This window comes from Schistocerca cancellata, chromosome 8 (genome assembly GCF_023864275.1).
Source record: "Schistocerca cancellata isolate TAMUIC-IGC-003103 chromosome 8, iqSchCanc2.1, whole genome shotgun sequence".
Classification (NCBI taxonomy): domain Eukaryota; kingdom Metazoa; phylum Arthropoda; class Insecta; order Orthoptera; family Acrididae; genus Schistocerca; species Schistocerca cancellata.
Window position 1 is genome coordinate 331,451,906 of NC_064633.1, and position 27,619 is coordinate 331,479,524.

Sequence of the window (27,619 nt, forward strand, 5' to 3'; positions counted from 1 at the left end):
ATACACTGTCTTTTATTATTAAAGAAAGAAATTAAAGTTTGTTGTTTCGACATTGTATTTCGGCACTAACACTTCTTTTTATGTTATAAACTGACGAAGACTGCATATAGTACACTACATAATCACATCACACTTCCATAGTAACCTGTTGACTGACTGTTACAACCTTACAACAATTTCAACAATGCGTTGAGTTTTTATACAACAATGAAAGCTTAGATTATACTCGTAGAGCAGTGTTGCCAAACTTCCCACTCATGGTGGAATCTACCGCTTCTTTAGGCAAAAATTTTGTATCCCCATTGACACTGCGAAAATCATTGTCAAGTGTGAACAAATACTTGGTTTGAGCCTTGGGCTCATCGATCAGGAAAAATCTATGTGGCTATTAAATCTTGGAAATATTCCCAGTAATGCAATAAAAAATTAAAACAATCTTTTATAATGTCAGATGCTACTTCCAATTCCATAGCAATACCTGGGGACGTGTTTTGCGACATCAGGTTTATTCTAGGGGCAAATAAAGTATAGATACGAGTGGCGGATAAGAATAAAGTTCGCAGCGAGGGTGGGCTGCATAGCTAAGAGTTTAGCTTACACGTTAGGCCAATTGGAGGTACCGTGAGGGAAGACATGAGAAAGGAAAGGCTGACTTATTCCACAATCTGCATTGCCAATACACCTTGCAACGCTCAGCTTTACCGCACACTTATTATACAACTACTGCTAATTTGTTGGTGTTGGCAATGATAATGATAATAATAATAATAATAATAACAACCCCGTGGAGGCCTGGGAAAAGAATAGGCCTCCGGTATGTTCTGCCAGTCGTAAAAGGCAACGAAAAGAACAAACCACTAATAGGGCTAACCCCCCTTTTAGTGTGATTACTTGGTTCAGGACAGAACTAAAGAAGCCTCGGACGAGCGCCGTCATGGTTCGGGATGACGCTTGAACTCTATGCCCGCCCACAATGGTAACAACACTGCTAGCCAACTGGAAAATGATTTAAATCCAAATAGAGGCGTTTTGTAGGATATGCTTCCTGCAACCACCCTAGAAGGAAAACAAAGACAGAGGATGAGATGGTCAGATGAAGTTAATCGACACCTCATGTTCTGTTATTACCAAGCAACAAACCTAGGAACCAACACAACTGGACACAGATCACAAGTATACACAACATTTGTTACCAGATACCCAGAATTAAAATTTTTAACAGAACAACGACTACTTGATCAGATCCGTGTAATAATCAAAAATAACAGGATACCCCAGTCAGAATTAGAAAACATCAAACAACAAGTACAACAAAGACTGGAACAGAATAATGTGCAATCAGAAGAAGAAGAAGAAAATACAGTAATGGACTCAAACATCCCAGAGCAAACAAACAAAGACCAACACACATCAATTAAACAATCAGAGGAAAACGAAATCTTAAGACGGCCACCAGAACAAGCACAAATAGAACACGAAGTGACACACATGTTAGATATAGAAGAGAAATTTCAGCTGACATATATAGAATACAAAGACACAAATACAGACATTTGACCATTCTTGCATAGACCGCCAAATAACCCACAAGTCAAAACAACAATAAAAACTATCAACACAATCATACACAACAAAATAAATGAAAACACAACTACGGAAGAGTTACAACTACTGGTTTATATAGGAGCACTCACTACACTAAATATACACACTAGGCAGAGATCAGAACCAACCAACACACAGAAGGCACCCACAAAACCAGCATGGCAACACAGGCTACAGATCAGAATAGAAAAACTGAGAAAAGACATCGGACAGCTAACACAATTTATAAGAAATGAAATATCAGGCAAAAAACGAAAAAGGTTAGGTAAAATCTCACAACAAGAAGCGATAGAGCAATTACATGAAAAGAAGCAGAAATTACAAGCATTGGCCAAACGACTTAGAAGATACAAAAAAAGTGAAAATAGAAGGAAACAAAACCAAACATTCAACACAAACCAAAAGAAATTTTACCAGACAATAGATAACACACACATTAAAATAGACAATCCACCAAGCATAACAGACATGGAACACTTCTGGAGCAACATATGGTCAAACCCGGTACAACATAACAGGCATGCACGGTGGATACAAGCAGAAACAGACACATACAAGATGATACCGCGGACGCCTGAAGTGATAATTTTGCAACATGAAGTCACCCAAGCAATTAATTCTACTCACAATTGGAAAGCCCCTGGAAAAGATAAAATACCAAATTTCTGGCTAAAGAAGTTCACCTCAACACATTCACATTTAACTAAATTATTTAACATATACGTAAAAACAAAGATGATGTGACTTACCAAATGAAGGTGCTGGCAGGTCGACAGGCACACAAACGAACACAAACATACACACAAAATTCAAGCTTTCGCAACAAACTGTTGCCTCATCAGGAAAGAGGGGAGGAGAGGGAAAGACGAAAGGATGTGAGTTTTAAGGGAGAGGGTTACCGTCACATCCTTTCGTCTTTCCCTCTCCTTCCCTCTTTCCTGATGAGGCAACAGTTTGTTGCGAAAGCTTGAATTTTGTGTGTATGTTTGTGTTCGTTTGTGTGTCTGTCAACCTGCCAGCACCTTCATTTGGTAAGTCACATCATCTTTGTTTTTAGGTATATTTTTCCTACGTGGAATGTTTCCTTCTATTATAACCATAAATTATTTAACAGTTACATTGCAGACCCATACACATTCCCTGATACACTTACACATGGAATAACTTATCTGAAACCTAAAGATCAAGCAGACACAGCAAACCCAGCTAAATATCGCCCCATAACATGCCTACCAACAATATACAAAATATTAACTTCAGTCATTACGCAGAAATTAATAACACAAACAACACAGAACAAAATTATAAATGAAGAACAAAAAGGCTGTTGCAAAGGAGCACGAGGATGTAAAGAGCAACTGATAATAGATGCAGAGGTGACATATCGAGCTAAAACTAAACAAAGGTCGCTACACTACGCATACATTGATTACCAAAAAGATTTTGATAGTGTACCTCACTCATGGTTACTACAAATATTGGAAATATACAAAGTAGATCCTAAATTGATACAGTTCCTAAACATAGTAATGAAAAATTGGAAAACCACACTTAATATACAAACAAATTCAAATAATATCACATCACAGCCAATACAGATTAAGCGTGGAATATACCAAGGAGACTCATTAAGTCCTTTCTGGTTCTACCTTGCTCTGAACCCACTATCCAACATGCTAAATAATACAAATTATGGATGCAATATTACTGGAACATACCAACACAAAATCACACATTTGCTATACATGGATGATCTAAAACTACTGGCAGCAACAAATCAACAACTCAACCAATTACTAAAGATAACAGAAGTATTCAGCAATGATATAAATATGGCTTTTGGAAAAGACAAATGTAAGAAAAATAGCATAGTCAAGGGAAAACACACTAAACAAGATTACATATTGGATAACCACAGCGACTGCATAGAAGCGATGGAAAAAACAGATGCGTATAAATATCTAGGATACAGACAAAAAATAGGAATAGATAATACAAATATTAAAGAAGAACTAAAAGAAAAATATAGACAAAGACTAACAAAAATACTGAAAACAGAATTGACAGCAAGAAACAAGACAAAAGCTATAAATACTTATGCTATACCAATATTGACCTACTCATTTGGAGTAGTGAAACGGAGTAACACAGACCTAGAAGCACTCAATACACTTACACGATCACAATGCCACAAATATAGAATACATCACATACATTCAGCAACAGAAAGATTCACATTATGCAGAAAGGAAGAAGGAAGGGGCTTTATCGACATAAAAAACCTACATTATGGACAGGTAGACAATTTAAGAAAATTCTTTCTAGAACGAGCAGAAACTAGCAAAATACACAAAGCAATCACTCATTTAAATACATCGGCTACACCACTGCGATTTCATAACCACTTCTACAACCGTCTAGATCACATAACATCAACAGATACGAAGAAAGTTAATTGGAAAAAGAAAACACTACATGGCAAGCATCCGTATCATCTAACACAGCCACACATCGATCAAGACAGATCCAACACATGGCTAAGAAAAGGCAATATATACAGTGAGACAGAAGGATTCATGATTGCAATACAGGATCAAACAATAAACACCAGATATTACAGCAAGCATATTATTACAGACCAATACCATAACAGATAAATGCAGACTTTGCAGACAACAAATAGAAACAGTAGATCACATCACAAACGGATGAACAATACTAGCAAATACAGAATACCCCAGAAGACATGACAATGTAGCAAAAATAATACATCAACAGCTTGCCTTACAACATAAACTTACAAAACAACACGTTCCCACATACAAGTATGCACCACAAAATGTACTGGAGAATGCTGAATACAAATTATACTGGAACAGAATCATTATAACAGATAAAACAACACCACATAACAAACCTGACATCATACTCACCAATAAAAAGAAGAAATCAACACAACTAATCGAAATGTCCATACCCAATACAACAAATATACAAAAGAAAACAGGAGAAAAAATTGAAAAATACATCCAACTGGCTGAGGAAGTCAAGGACATGTGGCATCAGGATCAAGTTGACATTATACCAATTATACTATCAACTACAGGAGTCATACCACACAATATCCACCAGTACATCAATGCAATACAGCTACATCCAAACTTATATATACAACTACAGAAATCCGTAATTATTGATACATCTTCAATCACCCGAAAGTTCCTAAATGCAATATAACATACACCATACAGTCATGCTTGATCAAGGTCCGCGTCACTTTCCATTTTTGACCAGACATAACGTCTGAGAAAAGAAAGAAAGAAAGAAATAATAATAACTATAATAAAAACAGAACAATCAACGCTAAGTGTTCCAAACCGAACCGATAAGTAACGAAACCAAACTATAGGGACCTAGCCGCTACTTATTGTTACACATTCATTTTGCTTGTAAAAACTGCATGTCATAATGACTTCTCCATAGTTGACTCCAAACTTCGTTAGCAACAGCAGCAGGCGTAGTTTAAATTTTGTCACAACAGTACACATTAACAGACCAGGTGATAATTTTTATGTTTCACCACAACTATAGATATGAATTTCTTGGGGGGGGGGGGGGGGGGGCGGCATATTTCCAATTTCCGGGGGACTTCCCCCACCCCACCCCCTGAATTCATCACACACACACACACACACACACACACACACACAAATGGAAACGCAACTTGCACACACGTTTGCAGTCTCAGAGAGCTGAAACTACACCGCGAGGAGCAGCACCAGTGCATGATGGGAGTGGCGACTGGGTGGAGGTAAGGAGGAGACTGGGGTGCGGAGGGGGAGGGATGGTATGGTGGAAGTGGCGGACAGTGAAATGTTGCAGCTTAGACGGACGGCAAAAGAGAAGGTACGGGTAACTAGCAGGAAAGAGAGAAATAAAAAGAAATTAAAAGACTGGGTGTGGCGGTGAAATGACGGCTGTGTAGTGCTGGAATGGGAACAGGCAGGGGACTGGATGGGTGAGGACAGTGACTAATGAAGGTTGAGTCCAGGACGGTTATGGGAACGTAGGATGTATTGCAGGGAAAGTTCCCACCTGCGCAATTCAGAAAGCTTGTGTTGGTGGGAAGGATCCATATGGCACAGGCTGTAAAGCAGTCATTGAGATGAGGGGTATCATGTTTGTCAGCGTGTTCAGCAAAAGAGTGATCCACATTTTTGCCACAGTTTGTCATTGGCCGTTCATGCGGACAGACAGCTTGTTGGTTGTCATGCCTACATAGAATGCAGCACAGCACAGTGGTTGCAGCTTGTAAATCACATGACTGGTTTCACAGGTAGCCCTGCCTTTGATGGGATAGGAGATGTTAGTAACCGGATTGGAGTAGGTGGTGGTAGGAGGCTGTATGGGACAGGTCTTGCATCTGTCTATTACAGGGGTATGAGCCATGAGGTAAGGGATTGGGAGCAGGGGTTGTGTAAGGATGGACGAGTGTATTGTGTAGCTTCGGTGGACGACGGAATACCACTGTAGGAGCGGTGTGAAGGATAGTGGGTAGGACAGAACCTCAACAACTTCTCCCCTATTTGCTTCATCTGGTCCTACTCAACCCAACAAGCCACCTTCCTAGATGTTGACCTTCACTTCGAAGATGGCTACATCAGTACCTCCGTCCATATCAAACCTACTAACCACCAGCAATACCACCACTTCGACACTTGCCACCCATTCCATACCAAGAAGTCCCTTCCGTACAGCCTAGCCACCCATGGTCATCGCATCTGCAGTGACGAACAGTCCTCCTCTAAATATACCAAGGGTCTCACTGAAGCCTTCACTGGCTGTAATTATCCTCCCATCCTTGTACAAAAACAAATCTCCCATGCCTTATCTTTCCAGTCTCCCACCTCCTCCGAAAGTACCACAGTCCGGTCACAGAGGAGCATTCCCCTCGTAACTCAGTACGATCCGGGACTGGAGCAACTGAATTACATTCTCCGCCAGGGGTTTAGATTACCTATTGTCATGCCTTGAAAAGAGAAATGTCCTACCCACTATCCTTCACACCGCTCCTACAGTGGTATTCCGTCGTCCACCGAAGCTACACAATACACTCGTCCATCCTTACACAACCCCTGCTCCCAATCCCTTACCTCATGGCTCATACCCCTGTAATAGACTTAGATGCAAGACCTGTCCCATACAGCCTCCTACCACCACCTACTCCAATCCGGTTATTAACATCTCCTATCCCATCAAAGGCAGGGCTACCTGTGAAACCAGTCATGTGATTTACAAGCTAAGCTGCAACCACTGTGCTGTGCTGCATTCTATGTAGGCATGACAACCAACAAGCTGTCTGTCCGCATGAACGGCCAATGACAAACTGTGGCAAAAATGTGGATCACTCTTTTGCTGAACACGCTGACAAACATGATACCCCTCATCTCAATGACTGCTTTACAGCCTGTGCCATATGGATCCTTCCCACCAACACAAGCTTTTCTGAATTGCGCAGGTGGGAACTTTCCCTGCAATACATCCTACGTTCCAGTAACCCTCCTGGCCTCAACCTTAGTTAGTCACTGTCCTCACCCATCCAGCCCCTCCCTGTTCCCATTCCAGCACTACACAGCCATCATTTCACCGGCACACCCAGTCTTTTAATTCTTTTTATTTCTCTCCTTTCCACTACTTACCCCTTCCCCCCTCCACACCTTCTCTCCTGCCGTCCGTCTAAACTGCAACAGTTCACTGTCCGCCATCCCCACCATACTATCCCTCCCCCTCCCCGTCCCAGTCTTCTCCTTACCCCCACCCAGTCGCCACTCCCATCATGCACTGGTGCTGCTGCTCGTGCCGTAGTTTCAGCTCTCTGAGACTGCAGACGTGTGTGCAAGCTGCGTTTGCGCGCGCGCTCGTGTGTGTGTGTGTGTGTGTGTGTGTGTGTGTGTGTGTGTATGTGTGTGTGTGTACTGCTGACAAAGGCCTTAATGGCCGGAAGCTATGATTGTTGAATCTTTTTATTGTGGCTATCGCGACTCAGTATCTCCGCTGTATGGTGAGTAGCAACTTTCCTTCTCTGGTATTATTTTTTTCTTTCTAAATTTACATAATGTATATGGTGACGAATATGAAAATTATCAATTAAAACTGTAATCATACCATAAATGTATTGTATTGTATAACTTGGCAACAAAAGAGCAGGATATGTAATTTGATAGCCTCAGTAAATAAAAAATAAAATAAAATAAAAAACATGGAACTGTTATTACACAGAAGGAACTGGCAAATTGACACTGCTGAAAAACAAAAGAACTGACAAAACGTTTCTGCAAGTTAAGAATTCAGACAATAATTTTTTGCTTTCTCAGAAACTTCATACATGTAAGTAATGCTTGGTGCAAAATAAATTAGGGTGAGCAGAGTGGAAACAATAAACGATGATGATAAGGGACCACTTGCCAGTCGCTGATTTAATAAGTAGTGCATAGAAACACATAGCTAGCACATATATTTCAATATCTTAAGAGTTTTCATGCTTTTTATAAACACACACATGCTGTAGATTTAATTCACAGGTATTGAATTACTGGAACAAGGAGGATGAGTCCAAATCTCCTGTGCTAAATCACCAAAGTACTGTATATTGTTTTGCAGAGCTGGTTGAGTTAAAGCATTGTGTGTTACCTTTTAAACACCTTATCTGTGTCATTTTCTCCTTAATGACCACGTTGTACTACACATACCTGTACACAATCCTATATAGCTGTTGACCATGACTTTTTGATATAACACAGCCTCTCTTCAAGAAGTATTATCTGAAAACACAGTCAGTCTCATGTATATTTGATAATGTAGTATGTCTCATGTACACTAGGTAGTGTTAACAAGATCCTGCAAAGTATGTCTAAATGAGATGAACTATATTGCCACATGGACATCAACAATATTTAGTTGCAGTTTAACTTTGTGCAGTTCTTAATTCACTTATTTGGCTGTCCAGGCAGTGACCAAAGTTGCTGATTCATTGAGGCAATCACAAGAGGCAGTTCTAGACAAAATGTTGGATGTGTGGCTGGACAAAATGGCACTAGTTACCCAACTGGAGCGTAGGAAGCTCTTGGGCCTGGCACTGGCGTCTTTGCTTACTGCAGGTTCTAGGTACATATTACTTTTTTTTTCTACTTCATTTCAGTTAGTGTTCATCTTTTTGTTGTTATAATTTTAGGCTCATGTTAAGTTTATGCCAAGCCACTAACTCTGATATATACATTTTTTCTTATGACTGTTTAGGTCAGTGCTTGACAGGTTCTGTGGTGTTCTGTTAAACATAACAGAAGCCCTAAATGATGTTATGAAAGTTGAAGATACGGGTAGACAAGTTGAGTGAGTATTATTTTTAGTCTGTTTTGTGAATAATCATTATTTTCATTTATATCAGGACATTAAATGTCTAACTATATCAACTAGTATTGTATTGAATATTTGAACAGATTGTTCATATCGGAATGAATAATATTATGAGCCTCGCTATTTCTGGAATTAAGAATCAAGGTAATTATACTTTTTCATAATAATAATAATAATAATAATACAGGGTGATTCAAAAAGCATACCACAACTTTAGGAATTTAAAACTCTGCAACGACAAAAGGCAGAGCTAAGCACTATCTGTCGGCGAATTAAGGGAGCTATAAAGTTTCATTTAGTTGTACATTTGTTCACTTGAGGCAGAAGTGAATCGACGAGAATCCGCGGGAAACAACTCAGTATGAACATGACTCGCCTAAGGTGAACTTTTCTGTGCCATTTCAGCCAATAAAGTTTTTGGTCCCTTTTTCTTCGAAGGTGCTACTGTAACTGGACTACAGTATCTGAAGATGTTAGAGAATTGGCTGTTCCCTCAGCTCGAACAAGAAGCACAACAATTCATATTTCAGCAGGATGGAGCGCCACCACATTGGCACTTATCTGTCTGTAACTACCTGAACGTCAACTACCCGAGGCGATGAATCGGCCGCCAGGCAGCCCGTGACAGAGCACTTCATCACTGACCTCCAAGAAGCCCTGATCTTACCCCCTGCGATTTTTTCTTATGGGGGTATGTTAAGGATATGGTGTTTCGGCCACCTCTCCCAGCCACCATTGATGATTTGAAACGAGAAATAACAGCAGCTATCCAAACTGTTACGCCTGATATGCTACAGAGAGTGTGGAACGAGTTGGAGTATCGGGTTGATATTGCTCGAGTGTCTGGAGGGGGCCATATTGAACATCTCTGAACTTGTTTTTGAGTGAAAAAAAACTTTTTAAATACTCTTTGTAATGATGTATAACAGAAGGTTATATTATGTTTCTTTCATTAAATACACATTTTTAAAGTTGTGGTATTCTTTTTGAATCACCCTGTATATCAAAAAGGAAAACATTTCCTATGTTCTGCAAAATTGCATTTATTTGGCTTTCGGCTTCTTATGCCGTCTTCAGATAACAACTGAATTTCACAGACAGGGGTAAACATGTTGTGTGACAGATATTGTTTGTACAGAAGATACAAAAATGACCAATTGTTTACACAGGAAAATATTACAAAAATTACATTAACTAAAAAGGGGATAAACAAAGTCTTATACAAAGATCAAAGATACATACAACAAATGATGAGAAATAAAATGAATTTACACTTTTAATCTAGTATTTGGTCCCCCCCCTCCCCGCCCCGAGTGTTTAACTTCACATTCTACATGATATGGACAGTTTTCTGCTAAAAGATTATCAGGAAACGTCAAATCTTATCTTTATCAGCTTATCTGATATTCACATAGCCTAATTGCCACAGCTCTGCCTGGTGGACCAATATACATTTTTCACACTGCTTGCAAATGATTTGATGCACACCAGTATGTGCCAAAGGTTGCATTTTGTCTTTACTATTGAATAAAATTTTTTGTATGTTATTGTATTATGAAAATGCAGGTCTGTAGTTGCAAGACTTTATAATCTTTTTGTAAGATTGTCTGAAATGTTGCCAACATATGGAATTTTGCACCAGGGAAGTAGTGCAGTTGTATTCATTTTCTTTTTTTGTAGAATATTATCAATCAGGGCAGAACCATAGCCATTGCTGGAAGTGATTTGTTTGATGGTTTGTATTTCTGTTTGAGAGGGTGATTTGTATAATGGGACAGATATGAGGCAATGCACCACTGATTGGAAAGCTGCATGTTTGTTTGTGTGTGGATGCTGGGAGCTTGCAGGGATTACCTTATCAGTAGCTATGTTTTCTCTGTAATTGCTAAATGTGTTTTCTTGTACTAATATCTATATTGAAGTCTACAAAATACATAGAAGAGCCTCCTGGTTCCTTTGTAAACTGATTGTTCCTATGTTGAGAGTTTAAATGCTGTAGTAATGTATCTAAGTGTCCAGTGGTACTGGTCCACAAGCACAACACTTCTGTTTGCGACATTCAGTTGTCACTTGAAGATAGCCTGAAAAGCCAAAAGCGAGTTCATGACCAAATAAATATAATTTTGCAGAATATTAGGAAGTGTTTTCCTTTTACATATTATTATCATGTTCTGCCAAGCACAGATGGAAAATTCACTTAGTGTTATATCTTATACAGATTGTGGAGTTTGCTAAATGGCATAATGCTGCACAGAAACATAAAGACAAAGTTTTACTTTCAGACCCACTGAGAAAAGGAAATAATAAATGAAAGAAGTATGAAAAGAAATAAATTAAATCCATTCATAACTTGGCAAGAAAATTTAGAGAAATATTGGTAACACCACATAAAAATTTTCCCCCCGTGATTGTTGTTAAATGAATTTCATTTTGTTGTATTTCCATTTTCAAATATGCACAACTCCTCACAGTGCCCATGCTTTCTGCATAGTTCATGAACTAATCAATTTAGACATACAGCATTGTAATCATAATGTTGCTGGTATCAGACTCTAAGGTGTAACAGGCAAAATACAGTAACCAGTATGAGTTGTTGCAGGAAGCCAAACAGTAGCCCATAGTACAAAAGCATGTAACTGTTGTCTGTTCAAAATATTCTGGGTTAATTCTTAGGAAGTTCAAATTTTAAAATTATGAGACAGAATTGCTTTCCGGCACTTATCTTCTGGAGGTGAAAGTTTTAGTGCTACCAATGAGATAAATATGAAAATACACTAAACTATTCTAGATTTTGGACCTATTAGTTCATTTCCTGGGGAGGAAAGAGGGACAAGTCATGGAAAGTTAACAAACAAGGACAGATTACTCAGAGCCCAGGATGTGGTGAGGATGAGAGGAGACAAATATGAAATGTGAGGCATCAAAAAGAGTTGGTCAGAGGTAGGACATTTGTGAGTTCTGGACCAGTTACAGTCCAGAGACAATGACAAAGTGAAATTTAAAGCTGGATTACTTGGATTAAGAGGAAGAGAAATGAAACTAATAGTGCAATTTAGAACTAAGAGGAAAAGGATGTTGGGGGAGAGGAGGCAAAATTAAAATGTGAAAGCAGTAAAGAAAGTAATGAAAAAGAGAAGAGGAGGTGGACGGAGGGTGTACCGTATCAAAAGATGGGTCCACGAAGGTGTCAGAATGTAAAGGATATGTTGAAGGGTAGTTTCCCATCTCTGAAGTTGAGAAAAACTTGTACCAGTTGAGAGAATCCAAATAGCCCTTCTGGTGTAGCAGCTGTAGAGAATATTCAGCTACTGGGTACTGGATTTCCACAAAGTGAACTGTTGTGTGAACTGTTCTTCCTGAGATCTTGCGAGTTCTCTCTGCATTATGGATTAATGGTGTTCTTTCACGTGTTCAGCACATTATTGATTATTTATTCTGTGCCCAGTCATCCACTCATCCAGTTTAGTGGTGAACTTTCCTATATAAATCACTTTGCAGTGAACACTTATTGTGAACACTATGCATGGTTTCGTAAGTTGCCCTGCTTTTGGTGTTGGATTATAGCGGTAGGGCTAGAGTAGGTGATAGTGATCCTGTGTGTAGCATGATTTATAGTTTGAGTGTTTGCTAGGATAGGCACCTGGGGGTAAAGATAATTGTGTGGAAATGTCATACAGTTTGACAAAGATGTTACGGAGGTTGAAGATAACAGAAATTCCCAGTGGGATGCCATAGGGCAGATAATCAGGAAGAGAGTAATGCATTAAGGCATTCAAGGCCTGGGTGATAAGGGAGGGGCTTTTGTGTTTTTTGGAAATGGGGACTTTATCAGTCAGAGTGTGATAAGCTGGAACAGTTTGGGAGATTTGTTTGTGAATAAGATCTGTGTGGTATTTGCAGGAGATGAAAGTGTAAAAAAGGTTGTTGGTGTAGATGTTGACGGATTCCATAGTGGAGCAGATGTTTGCTGTGAAGGCATGGACTGTAGAGAATAGACCATTTAAAGTGTAGGTTAGTAATTGTTGCCTATTAGTTGGTTTTATATGGACTGACATGTAATGTAGGCTTCAGTTAGGTGGGGGTCAACTTTATGGAAGCCTTCGTTGGATCTCCATCTACATCCATACCCTGCAAACCACTGTGAAGTGAAATGCATGGCAGAGACAATTTCCCATTGTATAGTTATTTGGGTCGTTTCCCATTCCATTTGTGTGTGAAGAATGGTTCTTTAAACACCTGTGTGTCCACTGTAGTCTGATCTTGTCTAAGTGATCCCTATGGGAGAAATATGTAAACTACTCTTTGGAGAAAGTGAAACATCAAGAGTGAGAGACATGATCACAATGAAATTTATTCCACCAATTAGGGGCATGACAGTACACAAATAATCATCATTACAGACCTGTATATGCACAGTCACTGTATGAATTCAGTACAGAGTAGTGCCACCACATGCTGGAATCACAGCCACTAGATGTCGTTGCATGGAATCAAAGAGCGCCTGAGTATACTGCTAGGGAATACTCTGCCCCAGCTTTTGTAGACACGTCCACAAAGCATCATATGTCACTGCAGGAGGAACTGAATGGACAAGTACGTAGTGATACATCCTATTCCTTGAATGAAAGGAATCATGTCCATAATTACATGTTCATGACTGAAAGTAGCCGATAAGTAGTGAGCATCCCTCTATGGAGGTGTTTTAAATCGTAGGTGCTGATACCAGAGCTAACGATCCAGTGACTGTACAGAGGTGGACAACAAGGAGTTCCATGGAGTGGACAGTGCAGAAGAAAGAGTTCCATGAAATCTAAGAATGTGGAATGTCAAAGATAATAAACAGATTGTAATGGTTAATTTTCAAGTTGAATACCAGATCTGTTATGTATGTAGTACAGAGAGGCAGTGTACGAGTTGATAGCTGTCTCCTCTTGTCATGTATTTAGTTTAATATTGAAGACAATAGAAAATGGTGAATTGAATCTCACTTATTATTTATGTTGTGAAGTGAATGAGAACAAGAAGTTAATGTTCTTCAGCTTTATCTGCAGCCTGGAGGGAGGAAACGTCTGAGCAAAGTTGGAGGAAGTAGGTACATGGATTCAGGGCACAGTCTAGCTGGACCCTGATTAATAATACTTAACGGTGACCGAATATTCAGTAAACAACATTCATTGTATATAAAAAGTATGTTCAGGTGGCAAATTATTTAAGTGTTTGGTGCATGAGGTGAAGTATAACAAACTACCAGGCAGCCCAAGCCAAACTGAAACACTTCAGATTGCTGATTGACTGTATTCCAGACATGTTTGATGGGCACCATGTCGGCCAAACAGGCAGACCAAGGAAGCAGTGGTACTCATCGTTCTTAGAAAGAGACGTGCACATTCCTCACCACATGCAGCTGTGTATTGTCCAGCTGAAATATGATATGTGGAAAGGCCTACAAGAGGGTCAGTGCGTCGGGCTGTAAAATCTCCCTGATGTAGCAGTAACTGTTCAGATTGCCTACAACAAGTAGGAGGCGAGATTGCATCTTGTAGGGAATGGTGGCCCTGACCATAACACTTGATGTTTGTCCGCTATGTCCTCAGCAGTGCAGTCTGCCTGACTACATTCACCACAGCTGCACCGATGCGTTTATCATTGTAGGACAAGTTGAAGCTGTACTCATCTAAAGACACTACATTTTGCCACTAACCATGTGAGTGCCCACTGCAGTCTGCGACATTAGTGGATTCTGGTCAATGGAAGCTGACACAATTGCCTGCATGCCACCAGTCCTGCCCACAAAAGACAGCAAGGAACCATTGATGCAGACATGTCCAATTCTGTAGCAGTGTTTCAGTGTCGTGCCAACACTATAGACGAAGCTGTTCTGTCCATTACAGCCAAGTGGACAACATGGCAGTCATCCTGTGCTGTGGTCACCATTGTGTCATCCAGTACCCTCTTGGCACTGTGTATGGACTTCTTCTTTCCACTGGTTCCGCATACTTCTCGCTGCTGAAGCAGCGTACCTTGTACGAGCCGCAGTGTAACAAATTACAGCCCCACTTCCCATGGAACCAATCATTCTGCCCCTTTCAAATGCACTCACATGCTAATATTTTACCGTGTGATGTTGGTGAGGCATAGTGGCATTTGGTTATATGTTTCTACCTCGTGTGATGGCTCCGCATCAACTGAATGTTGCTTAACACTGACCTGACCTGCCCTGTGCAGTCTCACAAAATAGGGCAGTGTCGGGCCTAGGTGCACGACAAGTTTGTACTGTTTAAATAACTTGTTATGGTTTCCCTGTTCTACACATCATCTTATCGTGGCATGTTGCAGACCATTTCTTCTGAGTGTTTCACGTTTTACATGCATTAGTGTACATTCCTAGATTCGTCACTTGTAGGTAGTGAAATATCACTTGTAAGTAGTGAAATGGACCAAGTGAATTTGAGTTGGGGAGAGGGGTTAAGCTGCTGCATAAATAGTTGTAGTTCTTTAACAAACTACATACCACAAAGTAGGCATTGATAAATTTGTACCAAGCCAGGAAGCCCAGCTTCAGGCCTAGAGGACTCTCTCTTCCATGTGCCCTTGAAAAAGTTGGCATAAGATGGGATCTATTCTGGCACTCATTGCAGTTGGGGCAGGGGGGATTTTGTTTGCATGTTTGGTGCTTAAAGGTGCAGATGGCTGAGGTGACAGACTAGTTTTCAGGAATGTTTTCAGGTAGCATTTGGGAGAGATAGTGTTCTAAGGCTGAGAGGCCATGTTTATGTGGGATGTTTTTGTAGAGTGACATTACATTGATAGTGACAAAGTGTTTTCTCGATGAGAGTTGACTGAAGACATTCCAGGAAGTGGTTGGTGCCTTATTTTTGTAAGGTAGGAGACTTTGTGTGATGGGTTGAGGTTCTAGTTCAACAGGACTGAGGTACAGTCAGTGGGAGCTTTTGATGTCACCTTTTATTGAATGACCAGAATGGTTATTTTTGTGTGATTTTGAAAGCACGTAGAAGGGGGGGGGGGGGGGTGCATTTATCAGTGGGAAGTTCTAAAGCTTTTCTGCAGTTCGATCTGGGTGGAAGGAATGGGGGCCATTAGGAACAGTTTTGAGTTTTGTTTGTTGAGGTGCCAGAAAACTGACAATGCCTTCCCCACCTCATACTCCTCACAGTCAAATATCAGAGTAGTGGAATCTTGGCCCACAGAGAGAATGATGAAAGAGCATTCTGCCTTCAAATCATGGATAACTCAGGGCTCAACTTGAGAAAGGTTTGGGGTTCAGTGATATTTGTCCAGGAAGATTAATTGGGAGATGATGATTTGGGGGGAAGGAGAGGATTGAATGGTGAAGTGGTGGTTACAATTAAGATTGTGGATACAGATGAATTAAGAAGAGGTGATTGAATTTGGATGGGTGACTTCAAAGTTAGGCCTTTTAAAAGAACAGATTTCTTAGGATAGGAAAGGTATATCAATCAGAGGTTTAGAACTGAATGAGGACTAGGTGTGAGGTTTTGGAGTTTGATTATTGGCTAGATGATGTGCTTGGTTTGGAAGGCTAGGATGAGCTTGTTGGCTTGTAGGGGAGGGGAGGGGAGAGGAGGAGAGGAGGGGAGGGGGGAGGTTGTTGGTGATAATGCAGTGGATGGTGGTTGTTGTGGGAGATAGACACAACTTTGGGGTATTTGGCCTACACTCTGAATAGCTTCTGTAGGCAGTGTAAAAGTGTTTTCTCAAAGTTTACAGCTATCTTCAAAGAGTACATTGTGTATGCTATACATACATGGACTGAAAGGTGGAAAATTTTAAAGAGAGACAGCGGCTGTTGGGATTGTTGGTTTAAAGATGCACTTTATTGTAAAGGACAGGATTGGTAAGCAGTAGGACCAGTTTTTTTGAAACCATCTGTATGGTGATGTAGGGTAAGGTCCCAGCCAATCGCCCTGGTGGGCCATCGTTTGCAAATAATCTATGAACAAAACTGTGGAATTTTACATCATGCCCTCCAGCTTTAAAAAAGGAATTTTATCCTGATTGATTGCATCATGTAATGGTTAAGGTACTTTTCTCAGATGCAAAAGGTTGTGGGCTTGAATCTCATAAGGTACTTCCAATTTTTTTATTTTTAAATCTTTACCAAAATGACTTAGATCATTATTTCCTTTCAATTAATTGAATTAAGTGTAATTTTTTACATCTGTGCTTAGCATGTCATTTTAATCACAATATCTATTTTTTTCAATTTCTCTCATTTTTTCTTCCTATCATTCTTTCTCCACTTGGAAGTTCTACGTATGTCAGTGTCATTATTTTTAATTTACCTAATGTAATATTTTAAACATTTGAAAATACTGATCTATCGGATTAAAAACAAAAGATGAAATAACTTTTTTATATTGACCATGCAATGGTGTCAAAAATGTATCTTTCAATACAAGGTGTACATGTTTTTGGATGGTTATCACATACAAACATTTAAAGCATAAATTCTTTTTGCACTATGGACAAAATAACATAGATGAAGATTTAAACCGAAGAATGGATTATTATGTAAAATCAAGAATCGAAATAATACATAAAAATAATTAAAATCACATGAACAAAGTTTCCAAGTGGCAAAAAAATAATAGGAAGGAAAAATGATGTGACAAAGGAATAGAAATAAAAATATTAAAAAAAGTAATTTTGATAAATATTTAAAAATAAAATGTTTTGGAACACCTGACAGTATTTAAACCCGCAGCCTTTTGCATGTGAAGACAGTACTTTAACCATTACACTATGCAGCCAGTCAGGATAACATTTATTTTGTAAAGCTGTAGAGCATCACTCAAAATTCCAAAAAAAAATTTTCATATATTACTCACCAGCTAGTTCCCACCAGGGTGAATAGCTGCAGGGTGTGATACATGGGACCTTAACCTATATCACCATGTAGAAAATTACAGAAATTTGAGCCCCCCACTGGGGCCTCTCCTTGTAAGAATTAATTAGTCTGAAATTTGAGAAGAGATTGGTGGAAAGATGGGTTGCAGCAAGAGCTGGTGACTTTTAATGTGAGGCCTTTGGGATCAATACCAAAGGTTAAGCAAGACTGGGGGTAATGTATATGGAACAGGTGGCCTCTATAGTAAGAGCATTTTTGTGGAAGGAATGTAAGTATCGAGGTACATGTTAGGGAAAATCATGAGTGCGATGAAAAAAATGATTGACGTGGACTGTTGAAAGTAATAGTTCAAGGAGGAAAAAGAAAATAGTGGAGTTTTTTTGTACACAGGTCAGCAATTCTGTCTCATAATCTTACACTTTCATATAGAGAAATTTGCTTTTGAAAGAAAGTTTAGGACTTCGTTCTTTTTGGGCCGTCCAATGTTACTCCAATTCTGGCTAAAACACTTCTCATTATGAGAGATTCATCATAGTATGAGATTGATGTAGTTTTTGCATTGGAATACTTAAAAGCTTTGAACCCTCGAATCTCTTGCACCAATGAAGTCCGTTAGAGGATGTGTATTGCAGATTCACCTGGATTTCAAACTTGATAAAAACGTGGATGTTAAATAATATTTTCCAACACACTGATGAAACCTTGTAACAGCAGATACACTTTTCATAAGCATTGTCAAAGATGTTCACACACGACTGTTTTCGACCAACCTGACTGACAAAACAGCAACTATTACAGATTTTGTGCCATTACATTGGCCAAACTGTGGCTGGCTTCAAATGCTTTGCACTGCTCAACATACATCCTGTCTTAACAACATATGTTCTTTGGCCTATTGTCAAAAACAATTACATTTACTGATTTATAATGAAAAGTTAATGATTTACAACAAATTGTTAGCACAGTTTTAAAGACAATAATTTTTTTTCCCCTGTGGAAAAATTTGATTATGAAGGTACAATGACAATACCCATCATAAAAACATTAGCTACATCTTGATTTCACATTGGATTTTATGCCCAATATTAATTGAGGTACAGTACAAAATGCCAAAACAGAATCTCAGGTTATAGTTCTGTATGATAATTTCATAGTAACAAAATGGCTGTAAATCAATAGTGTGTACATCAGAATGTTTCAAAATCATTAATGAAAAAGTTAATTACAACATTTAAAATACAGAAAAAGATTATCAGAGTGATAAAAAAAAGCTAAATTCCTGTAGATCCCTTTTTAAAACTCTGAAAATATTGTCACTGCCTTGCTTGTATATAGACGAAATACTAATTTTCACAAAAGGGAGCATCTTAAAAAAGGAAAATCTATTCAAACACAACTATGATATACACACATATGAAACTAGACAGAAGATGAACCTACAAAGGAACACAGTAAATACAAACTTGTGCAAAAGAGGAGTGTATCATTCTGGAGCTATGTTATATAACTATATGCCTTCTTACTTAAAATGCATACCAACATTAAATGCATTTAAAATAAAGTTAAAACAGTTCTTGTTTGACCACTGCTTCTATTCTTTGGTTGAGTGTATGGAATGTCATAATAAGTAAACCTCATTTACCAAATTTCACTAATTGTCAATTCATAGTATAGTTTACATTGTGCTTATCATGTCATCTCACTTATTAACTGCTATTATCACATGTAGAAGCAATACAGTACACCAACCTACATTATTATGCATTTTTATTATGTCAACAATGTAGTCAAAATGACTACTGTATTGTAAACTAACTGGGTTTACCACTGTCCTATATCACATGTACAAACAATGTACGAAACTGATTCTTGAACCAATAAATAAATAGATCTAATTGGTTTTTCATTATTGGCATGATACATTAAGTGCACAAGTCACATTAAATATGTCAGATGACTGACAAATGATCCAAAAGTTTTTAGGTAAGTTTGAAATATATTAATTTTGATAATTAATTGTTGATTTAATTACAACATAGTATCTCTCCTAGTATTTCTGTGGGAATGTAATAATGCAATCACAAGAATGAAATTACAGATTTTGCTGAAATTTACAACAGTATGGTAATTCATATCATCAGGTTTTCTAACTAACTATTACTTTCTGTTAATTACATTAAATTATCTGAAATAATGTTGATTTGGTATATTAGTAAACCATACAGTTTAATATGCTGATAGAAATTAAGAAAAACCATACTTTTTAACTTTTGTCCATTACACATTGGGGATTGGGTAAGATACTCCTGCCAAACTTTTAGTGATATTGAAGAATTCATGAACTACCCTATAACTAGTTCTATTACAACTGGTAACTTTAGATGGTGGCTATGTTGCAGATCCCAGTTGTAAATTCATGGCAGTCATGTAAGTAAAATGTGAAGTAGTTCCATCAAAGAAACAGTGACTGTTACTGCAAGAAATTGTCATGGCACATTTTGAAACTGTTGCAAGAATAAAATTGACACTTCTGTGACATAAGTTTTCTGCTGTCAAGCCATAATGTGACTTTCATAGTCTTTTCAGCAATTCACATTTCTACGTCAGCATCCACTTTCATCTGATTGGGACAAATGCTGCTGAATGTTCCAAATTGTCCACTGTATCAGTTACAGATTTTTATTTAACCTTTTATTTAACCTTCTCCCCAAATCTCTGCCTGTGTATTTGGTTTTCTAGTGTACATCAGTTGAGGATCTCATAAATGAAGACTAGCCATTGTAATTCCAAAGAATATTGGGGAATTTAGTCACATTTTTTGCCTCATCCATTATCCTAGGTCATTGCAGAGATCCTGTATACTGTCATATTCATCATTAATTTCAACATTTTCCAACCTCCAGCAAGTCTGGTTAGAACAGAGACTTCTCAATTTTCATTTTTCTTCCCATCATCCCTTCCAGTCCACTTTTGTCCATTCACCCTTAATTTTAAAACTCCTTTTTCTCTTCTCTTTGCAATTATTTATTGCTTGGTCTTCCTCTTGACCTTCTACTCCCTACTTTCATTCCAGACAGCACTATGGTCCGTTTGTCATAACGGACCAGCTTAAGTGTGGCCGTTGTCAATGATAGCAAGCCTAATCTCTCATAGGTTTGAAAACACAATAACATCACTACAGCACCTGTGTCGACCTGTTGCTGGGCCATTTGAGGAAAAACACTTAATTCAATAAACAACTTGGGAGAAGTCACAAGCATTGGAGCCCCACAGTCCTTGATCTGCTCAGCACCATGTCCAAATGATTTACCACCACCAATGCCACTTCCTCATGCAAGATATCTGTCATTTAGTGGGCACATCTTGTGACACTTCTGCCACATCACCTAACTCTTCAATTTAGTCACCTACTGCCCGAGAAACTTCATGAAATTGTGATGTTTGCAAAACTTCTGCCAAGGGTGATTTTCACAGAATAAAGCCTTCTAACGCACTTCCTTGTCCGGAACTAAACAGATAATTGCATTGCGCACCATAGTGTCTGCATAAGAGTCTTTATGAACATCAGTAATGAACTGACACTTATGGCTAAGGCTGTGAAGTTCAGCTGCCCGGGTGCTGTATGACAGTTTTGGTTTCTTGCGGCATCAGTACAATTCAGCTCACGCCATTGTAACGTGGGGTGGTTTGCGATGGTAGTTGGACAATAAACTGCACGTGCGATCAAAAGTGAGAGCTGTTGACTCTTGTAAAGGGGCAAGCTGACACAATAATTGACAGGCCTTAGGTAGAATCCACACGAGAGGAAGAAGGCTTTGCACAAATTCGAGTCAGTCACACCGAAAGCCGAAAAATGCTGTCTGAAACTTTTTTGTAAGCATCCCAATCCTTGACTGTGTGGATGGGCCAGTGGAACGGTATCCTGTCTGTTAACAGAAGCCAACAAACTGGTCACATCCGTAGTAAGTTGTTCAATTAGAGTTGGCAGCATGGCATCCATAATAAACAAACCTGATGAAACTTCACTTACAGATTGCACATGCCGAAACCATCCCATTCTCATCACCAATCATTTAGTAACCAGGTACTACACAAGACTGGTACAAGTAACACAAATAGGGCTTTCTTCATGAAGTTATGAACAATAATGGAAATCACTCTCTCATAGATCCCCACTTAACAAGACACGGTACACTGATGTGAACAGTACAACTGGAGAACATAAAAGAATGTCAGTTAGCACTGCTCTGTGCATATATATGCATGAGTTGCCAGCAGACTACGCAGCGGAGACTGCGTTGCACACATGCCTTCCACAGGCTGCTTCCAACAATGGCCGGCCTACACTTACAGTTGGTGGCCAATTCACACACACACACACACACACACACACACACACACACACACACACACACACACACACACGTGTGGTGACACGACACTCGGGGCACTCACACTCACATGCACTGGTGGTGAGATACCACGAATACAGTTTTGTTTTAAGCCCTATTTTAACAAATAGTGTTTATCTCTCTGACAGGTTGAGCATTTTAAATTCCGAAGCTAAGAGCACAACTCTTTGGCATTAAACTCTGTTGTTACAGTGTAACCGTGAATGCCAGCCATGTCTGTCAAGAGTTTTGTACTGAATGTCTGTCTTGTTTCAAGCTCTTTACTGCTGTCGGAGCAATCGAGCCCTACCCCAATTATTCAAGATGATGATGTGGACTATGAATCTGAACATGACCATCGACGCAAGCAGTTGGCAGCCCATGACCCTGTGCATACTGTCTCACTCAGGGACTACTTCCAGATGCAGGTTTGTAGGCAATCAGTATGTTTGTTGTAGATGTCGTAATTAATAAAGCTAGAAAACACACACGCTCATGCATGTACGCACCCCCCCGCCCCCCCCCCCTTCCCCTCACGACCACTAAAAAAAAAAAAACACACACACAGACACAGAGGAAATATGGGTATTGGTACAGAAGCAGCAAGGAGACTAGAGGAGGCTTAGAGCAGAAGGGTTGCGAGGACTTTCTACGCTAGAGAGAAAGTTTCCACCTTCGTAGTTCGAAGGAGCTAAGGGGTAAATCTAATGACACGAGTACTAAAATAGCTGTTGAAGTCATTGATATTTTGGTGTGCAGCATATTCAGCATCGGGGTGGTAAAGTTTACAGTTAGTCATAGTTCGTCAGTGGCCATTCTTACTGATAGATGAATGGGTAGTTGTCATCCCCGCGCAGAACACTGCTCAGTGATTGCTGTGAATCTTGTATATGATGTGGCTGCTTTCAGAAGTGGCCCTTCTTTTACGGAACAGGAAATTCCTGTTACTATACTCTGGTGGGAGGTGGTGGCTGATTGTATCACACAGGTATTGCACCTCTTATTATCCAACCGAGGTGGGCGCAGTGGTCAGCACTCTGGACTCGCATTCAGGATGGTTCAAACCCACATTTGACCATCCTGATTTAGGTTTTCTGTGAGTATATCAAAATCACTTCAGCCAAATGCCAGGATGATTCCATTGAAAGGGCACAGCAGACTTCCTTCCCCAGCCTTCCCTAATCCAACGGGAACGATGACCCCACTGTTTGGTCCCCTTCCTCAAATCAGCCAACCACCTGTATCATCAGCAGGGGAATGATTTATGATGCAGGATTGGAAGTAGAATTTGTATAGAATTGATGAAGATATTGAATAGGCTGGGCAGATGATGGAGTACTACTTTGTGTGATGAGGGTAGCAGTTTGCGTAGAATCCTTCATTCAGTGCAAGTTGTAGCCAAAGGATGTGGTCTAGCATTTCAAGGCCAGGGTGATAATTAGTGGTCTATACAGATGAGAAAAATATTGTCTGCATGTGCGCAGTATTTGCAAGTCTTTCACCTGCATCCACAAATATTACATATGCAACCACTTTTAACCCATTCAGTACATTGGAGTGCTGATGGTAGGCTCAGACCGGGCCTGAATTTTCATCTGCTGAAGTCAAAACTCATAATGTAAATTCCATTAACCAACAATGTTGAAAAAGTTAGGTCCACAACTTAATACACTCTAGCCCATCATATTTTTGATGTGTTCCATATGTTACAGCTTTCTTGTCAGAGTTAACAAAATGGATTTTGTGAAATTTTCTGTGGAACTTTACATCACAATTGGGATGCCAACCAAAGTCGTGTTAAAAGTTGTCACATATTGTGTATTGTTTAAAGTTAGTCTTATTATCTACCAAATGTACATTAATTCACTATGATGCTGAATTATATTAAAATGCTGAACTTCTCACTGTAATAAGCATTGCATTGAGTACTTGTAAAATAGGTTATGTATGATAAAGAATATTAATATATTCACTGATTTTCTACCAAACATGGTGTTGGATGTGGTACACAAACAGGAGTTAGTCCTTCTACTCATGATTCCAGTGGCTGGAGTAACTTATAAGAGCCTTCACAAAGCATTGTGGCAGTTTTTGTTGTGCAAGTGACCTCTGTTAATGTAAATGGAACAGGAAAAATTCAGATGGAAGGCAGCTATAGGTATGATGGCAATGGGATGCATGCGTAATTGTTCACAGAACTAGGAAGAAGGGCATGTCGTCATCTGTAGCTGTTTCGCATGTCAACAACTCCTCTATCCTTCCCAACAAACTGCAGATTGAAGCCAGTGAGTGGTACTCCACACCAAATGGGTAATAATAGTGACTTAAAACATAAATTATTATCCTATATAATGCAGATAGATAAATCTTTTAATATTGTCTCTGTCCTTTAACATTTATTCACAAACTATATATTATATGATTATCTGCCGTTATACATTGGGATGATTGCATCCTTGCGGACCGCAACTAATAAGGGTATTGATGATAAGTGATTGGTTCATAGTGGTGATTATTTGGTGCCACACAAACAGATGACACAGAAAGCAAGTCTGTGGACCAGTTAGGCAGGATATTGTCTGTCTCCAGACCAAACAAGGTGGAGATGTTGTTAAGACATGAGACTCGCATTCTTGAGAATAGAGTTTCAAAGCCCTATACCTGTGATTTTCATATTGGGATAATATATAGCCAATTTCCATACTGATTCTGAGCCTTTGCTCCATTTCCATTTACTTCATTATCGACAGGACATGAAAACTTAATCTCATTTTTGCTTATACACTCCAAAAAGTTTGATCCCTTGTATACTTACCTCATTTATTGTTGATAGCTGACAGAACTGACACGCCAAATTGGGTCAGCGCAAATGGAGCAACTGAAACATACTGTTGATGTAGAGACAATGGAGCAAGCTCTGGAGTACATCTCACTGTAAGACTGATTATGGAAGGTGAAGGCTACAAGAAGGTGGACCTGACGCAGGAGGTAGATGACGGAACAATCTGTCAAACCGCCCAGCTGACTGACCTCGCATTTGGAATGTTTTGTCAGAGGATGTGTTGTTATGCTAATGTTATGAATACTCTTCTGATGTTACTCTATTTTTATATTTCACCATCATTGATATACCTTTGTTTGAGCTGTGAAAGTGTAAAACACTTTAATAACAGTTTTTATTTGTAAAAGTAACTTATTCAGTCACATCAGTGTACTGTGGTTTTCATTCAACCTTTTCCCTTTAATATGTCATTGTATTTGAGACCTCAGTACAGTTAATCAGTTCAGTATACAATTTACATGGAAACGAAATTCTTCAGGAAAGAATTTTTTTAAATAATTATGTATATTGCATATACAGCTACCATTTTAGTTGATATTTATTTCAAATTTTTGTGTACTGTATCTGGAAAAAGCCCCATGCTTTGTGAGTGTGTATAAATAGTGTGAATGGGCAGAATTTTTGACATATAAGCAGTAATTTGGCTGTTGTGAGAAAGTTTCACAAACTGACGTAGCTTACTTGAGTTTCATCTGAATGAATTGTGCCTAAATTTGTCAGCAAAGGATAACTATCTGCTAGTTTTTGAAAATATTATTCGTCTGGCTGTTCTGATTTGCTGGATTTGAAAATTACAGTTTTATTATTCACACTGAAAATATTATTACAGTGTGTCTTTCTGATAGTTGTAAAAATTGTATTCAGTTTCTCATCAACAGCAATATATTTCATGATGAGTTACAGTTAGTGTTTGTTACATTTGAATAATCCACTAACTTTTTGTATATGTTTGAACAGTATTTTCTGAATAATGCTTGTCATAATTATGGACATATAACACCTGTAAATTATAAACATATTTCTATTGTTATTTTGTCATATTCCTTGTTATTGTTGTAAGCTGTAAAATATTTTATGTATTGTGAGACCAGCATAATACATATGAAAGTAACATTTTCTGAAGCAGTATGAGAGACATTAAAGTACTGCTATAGTCTCTAAATATTTCTTTGTGTTTGAGCCACACCACTGCCATAAAAGAAAACATACCAGCTGGTTACTGGCATGCCTGAAAAGTGTAGTGGCATTGCTGAAACATCACATTACTTGTTAATTAATGAAATTAATCTACTGGTGCTACAATATTGGTGAAATGGGAGTGAAGTGAACAAAAATATTTATGGTGCTTTTTATATTAGACAATATGCAAGATAAATTGTTATAAAAAAAAACTGTAGGCTGAAGTTTTAAGACTCTGCAGTAGTGTCACCCCTTTACACATGGATTATGTCCAAATACTTCTGCAAGAAAGAGAAATTTAGATACCTTAGATTACATTTTCTTACTTTGAAGTTGACCATTACCAATTCCTAGTTTACAGAAATAGATCAATCTGTCAGCCATATACAGGCGGAGGTCAAAAGAAACAAAAAAAAAATTAAAAATACAATATGCAATATTGATATCCAGCCCAGTAGTTTCCATAAAAAAAAGAGTATAATAGTTCATAAATTGAACTATTAAACCCTTTATTGAAGGACTTTTTCATGGCAAATTCTGACATTCAAAATTTTACTGTCAACACAATAGTTGGAGGTAACTCCATTCAGCCCTCCTTTTAATTTAATGTACGTAAAAATTTAAGAAAGGTATGGATTTTAGTAAACAGAAAGCCTCTGATTTACATTCATAAGCAGTTGAATTACACTCTCCTAGGTAGTAGCATCATTCTGGGACAAAAAAAAAATCCGGGAGAGGTGCATAATGGATAGCCTTGCTGATGGTACAGGTCACCTTTACTGGGTAATGTGGTATAACAAATGGATGTTCATGATTAGATATGTTCCTGTGTTATTTACCAGTGTGAGTTGATAGCAGATGTATCAAGGACTCTGATTCACCCTGTATAAACTTCAGCGTCGCAGCCTATTTGAAAGTCAGCCCAGGTGCAATTAAGACGTATCACCTCATGTGGTTTTCAGCTTACTAATGCACTGCTATCAGCATATACCAACATGTATAGAAAACCTGTTGTCCAGTCATTTCCATTTGCTGGACAGTACACCAACCCATTGCTCCTGAATTGTCAGAGGGACACTCCATAGCTACACATTGCCTCCATGTCACCTGAGCTCAAATCTGTTGAGCTCATGTGACAGCACTAAGGAAATGTATGTGCTTTGGGCTAAGCTCCCAACAAACTCTTAAGAGTTACATGATTTATGGATCAGTGTGGCTTGCTGGCTCATGGAAGCCATGTTACAATGCAATGATGGCATCATCACTACAAAAGTGGGTGCCATATTTTGTTAGGGTGGT

The 27,619-nt window shown here is 38.8% G+C and overlaps 1 protein-coding gene across 5 annotated transcripts in view; it reads left to right on the forward strand.

Moving 5' to 3' along the window:
• Positions 1 to 27,061, forward strand: part of LOC126094442 (importin-11) — a 185,403-nt gene extending 158,342 nt beyond the window's left edge. For all 5 annotated transcript variants that reach the window (XM_049908813.1, XM_049908814.1, XM_049908811.1 and 2 more), the window contains exons 17-20: positions 8,612 to 8,769; positions 8,902 to 8,994; positions 22,577 to 22,727; positions 25,133 to 27,061. In XM_049908813.1, the coding sequence (XP_049764770.1) occupies positions 8,612 to 8,769; positions 8,902 to 8,994; positions 22,577 to 22,727; positions 25,133 to 25,237 (507 nt within the window). In that variant the 3' untranslated portion in view covers positions 25,238 to 27,061. The remainder of the gene's footprint in view (positions 1 to 8,611; positions 8,770 to 8,901; positions 8,995 to 22,576; positions 22,728 to 25,132) is intronic.
• Positions 27,062 to 27,619: the final 558 nt, after the last annotated feature.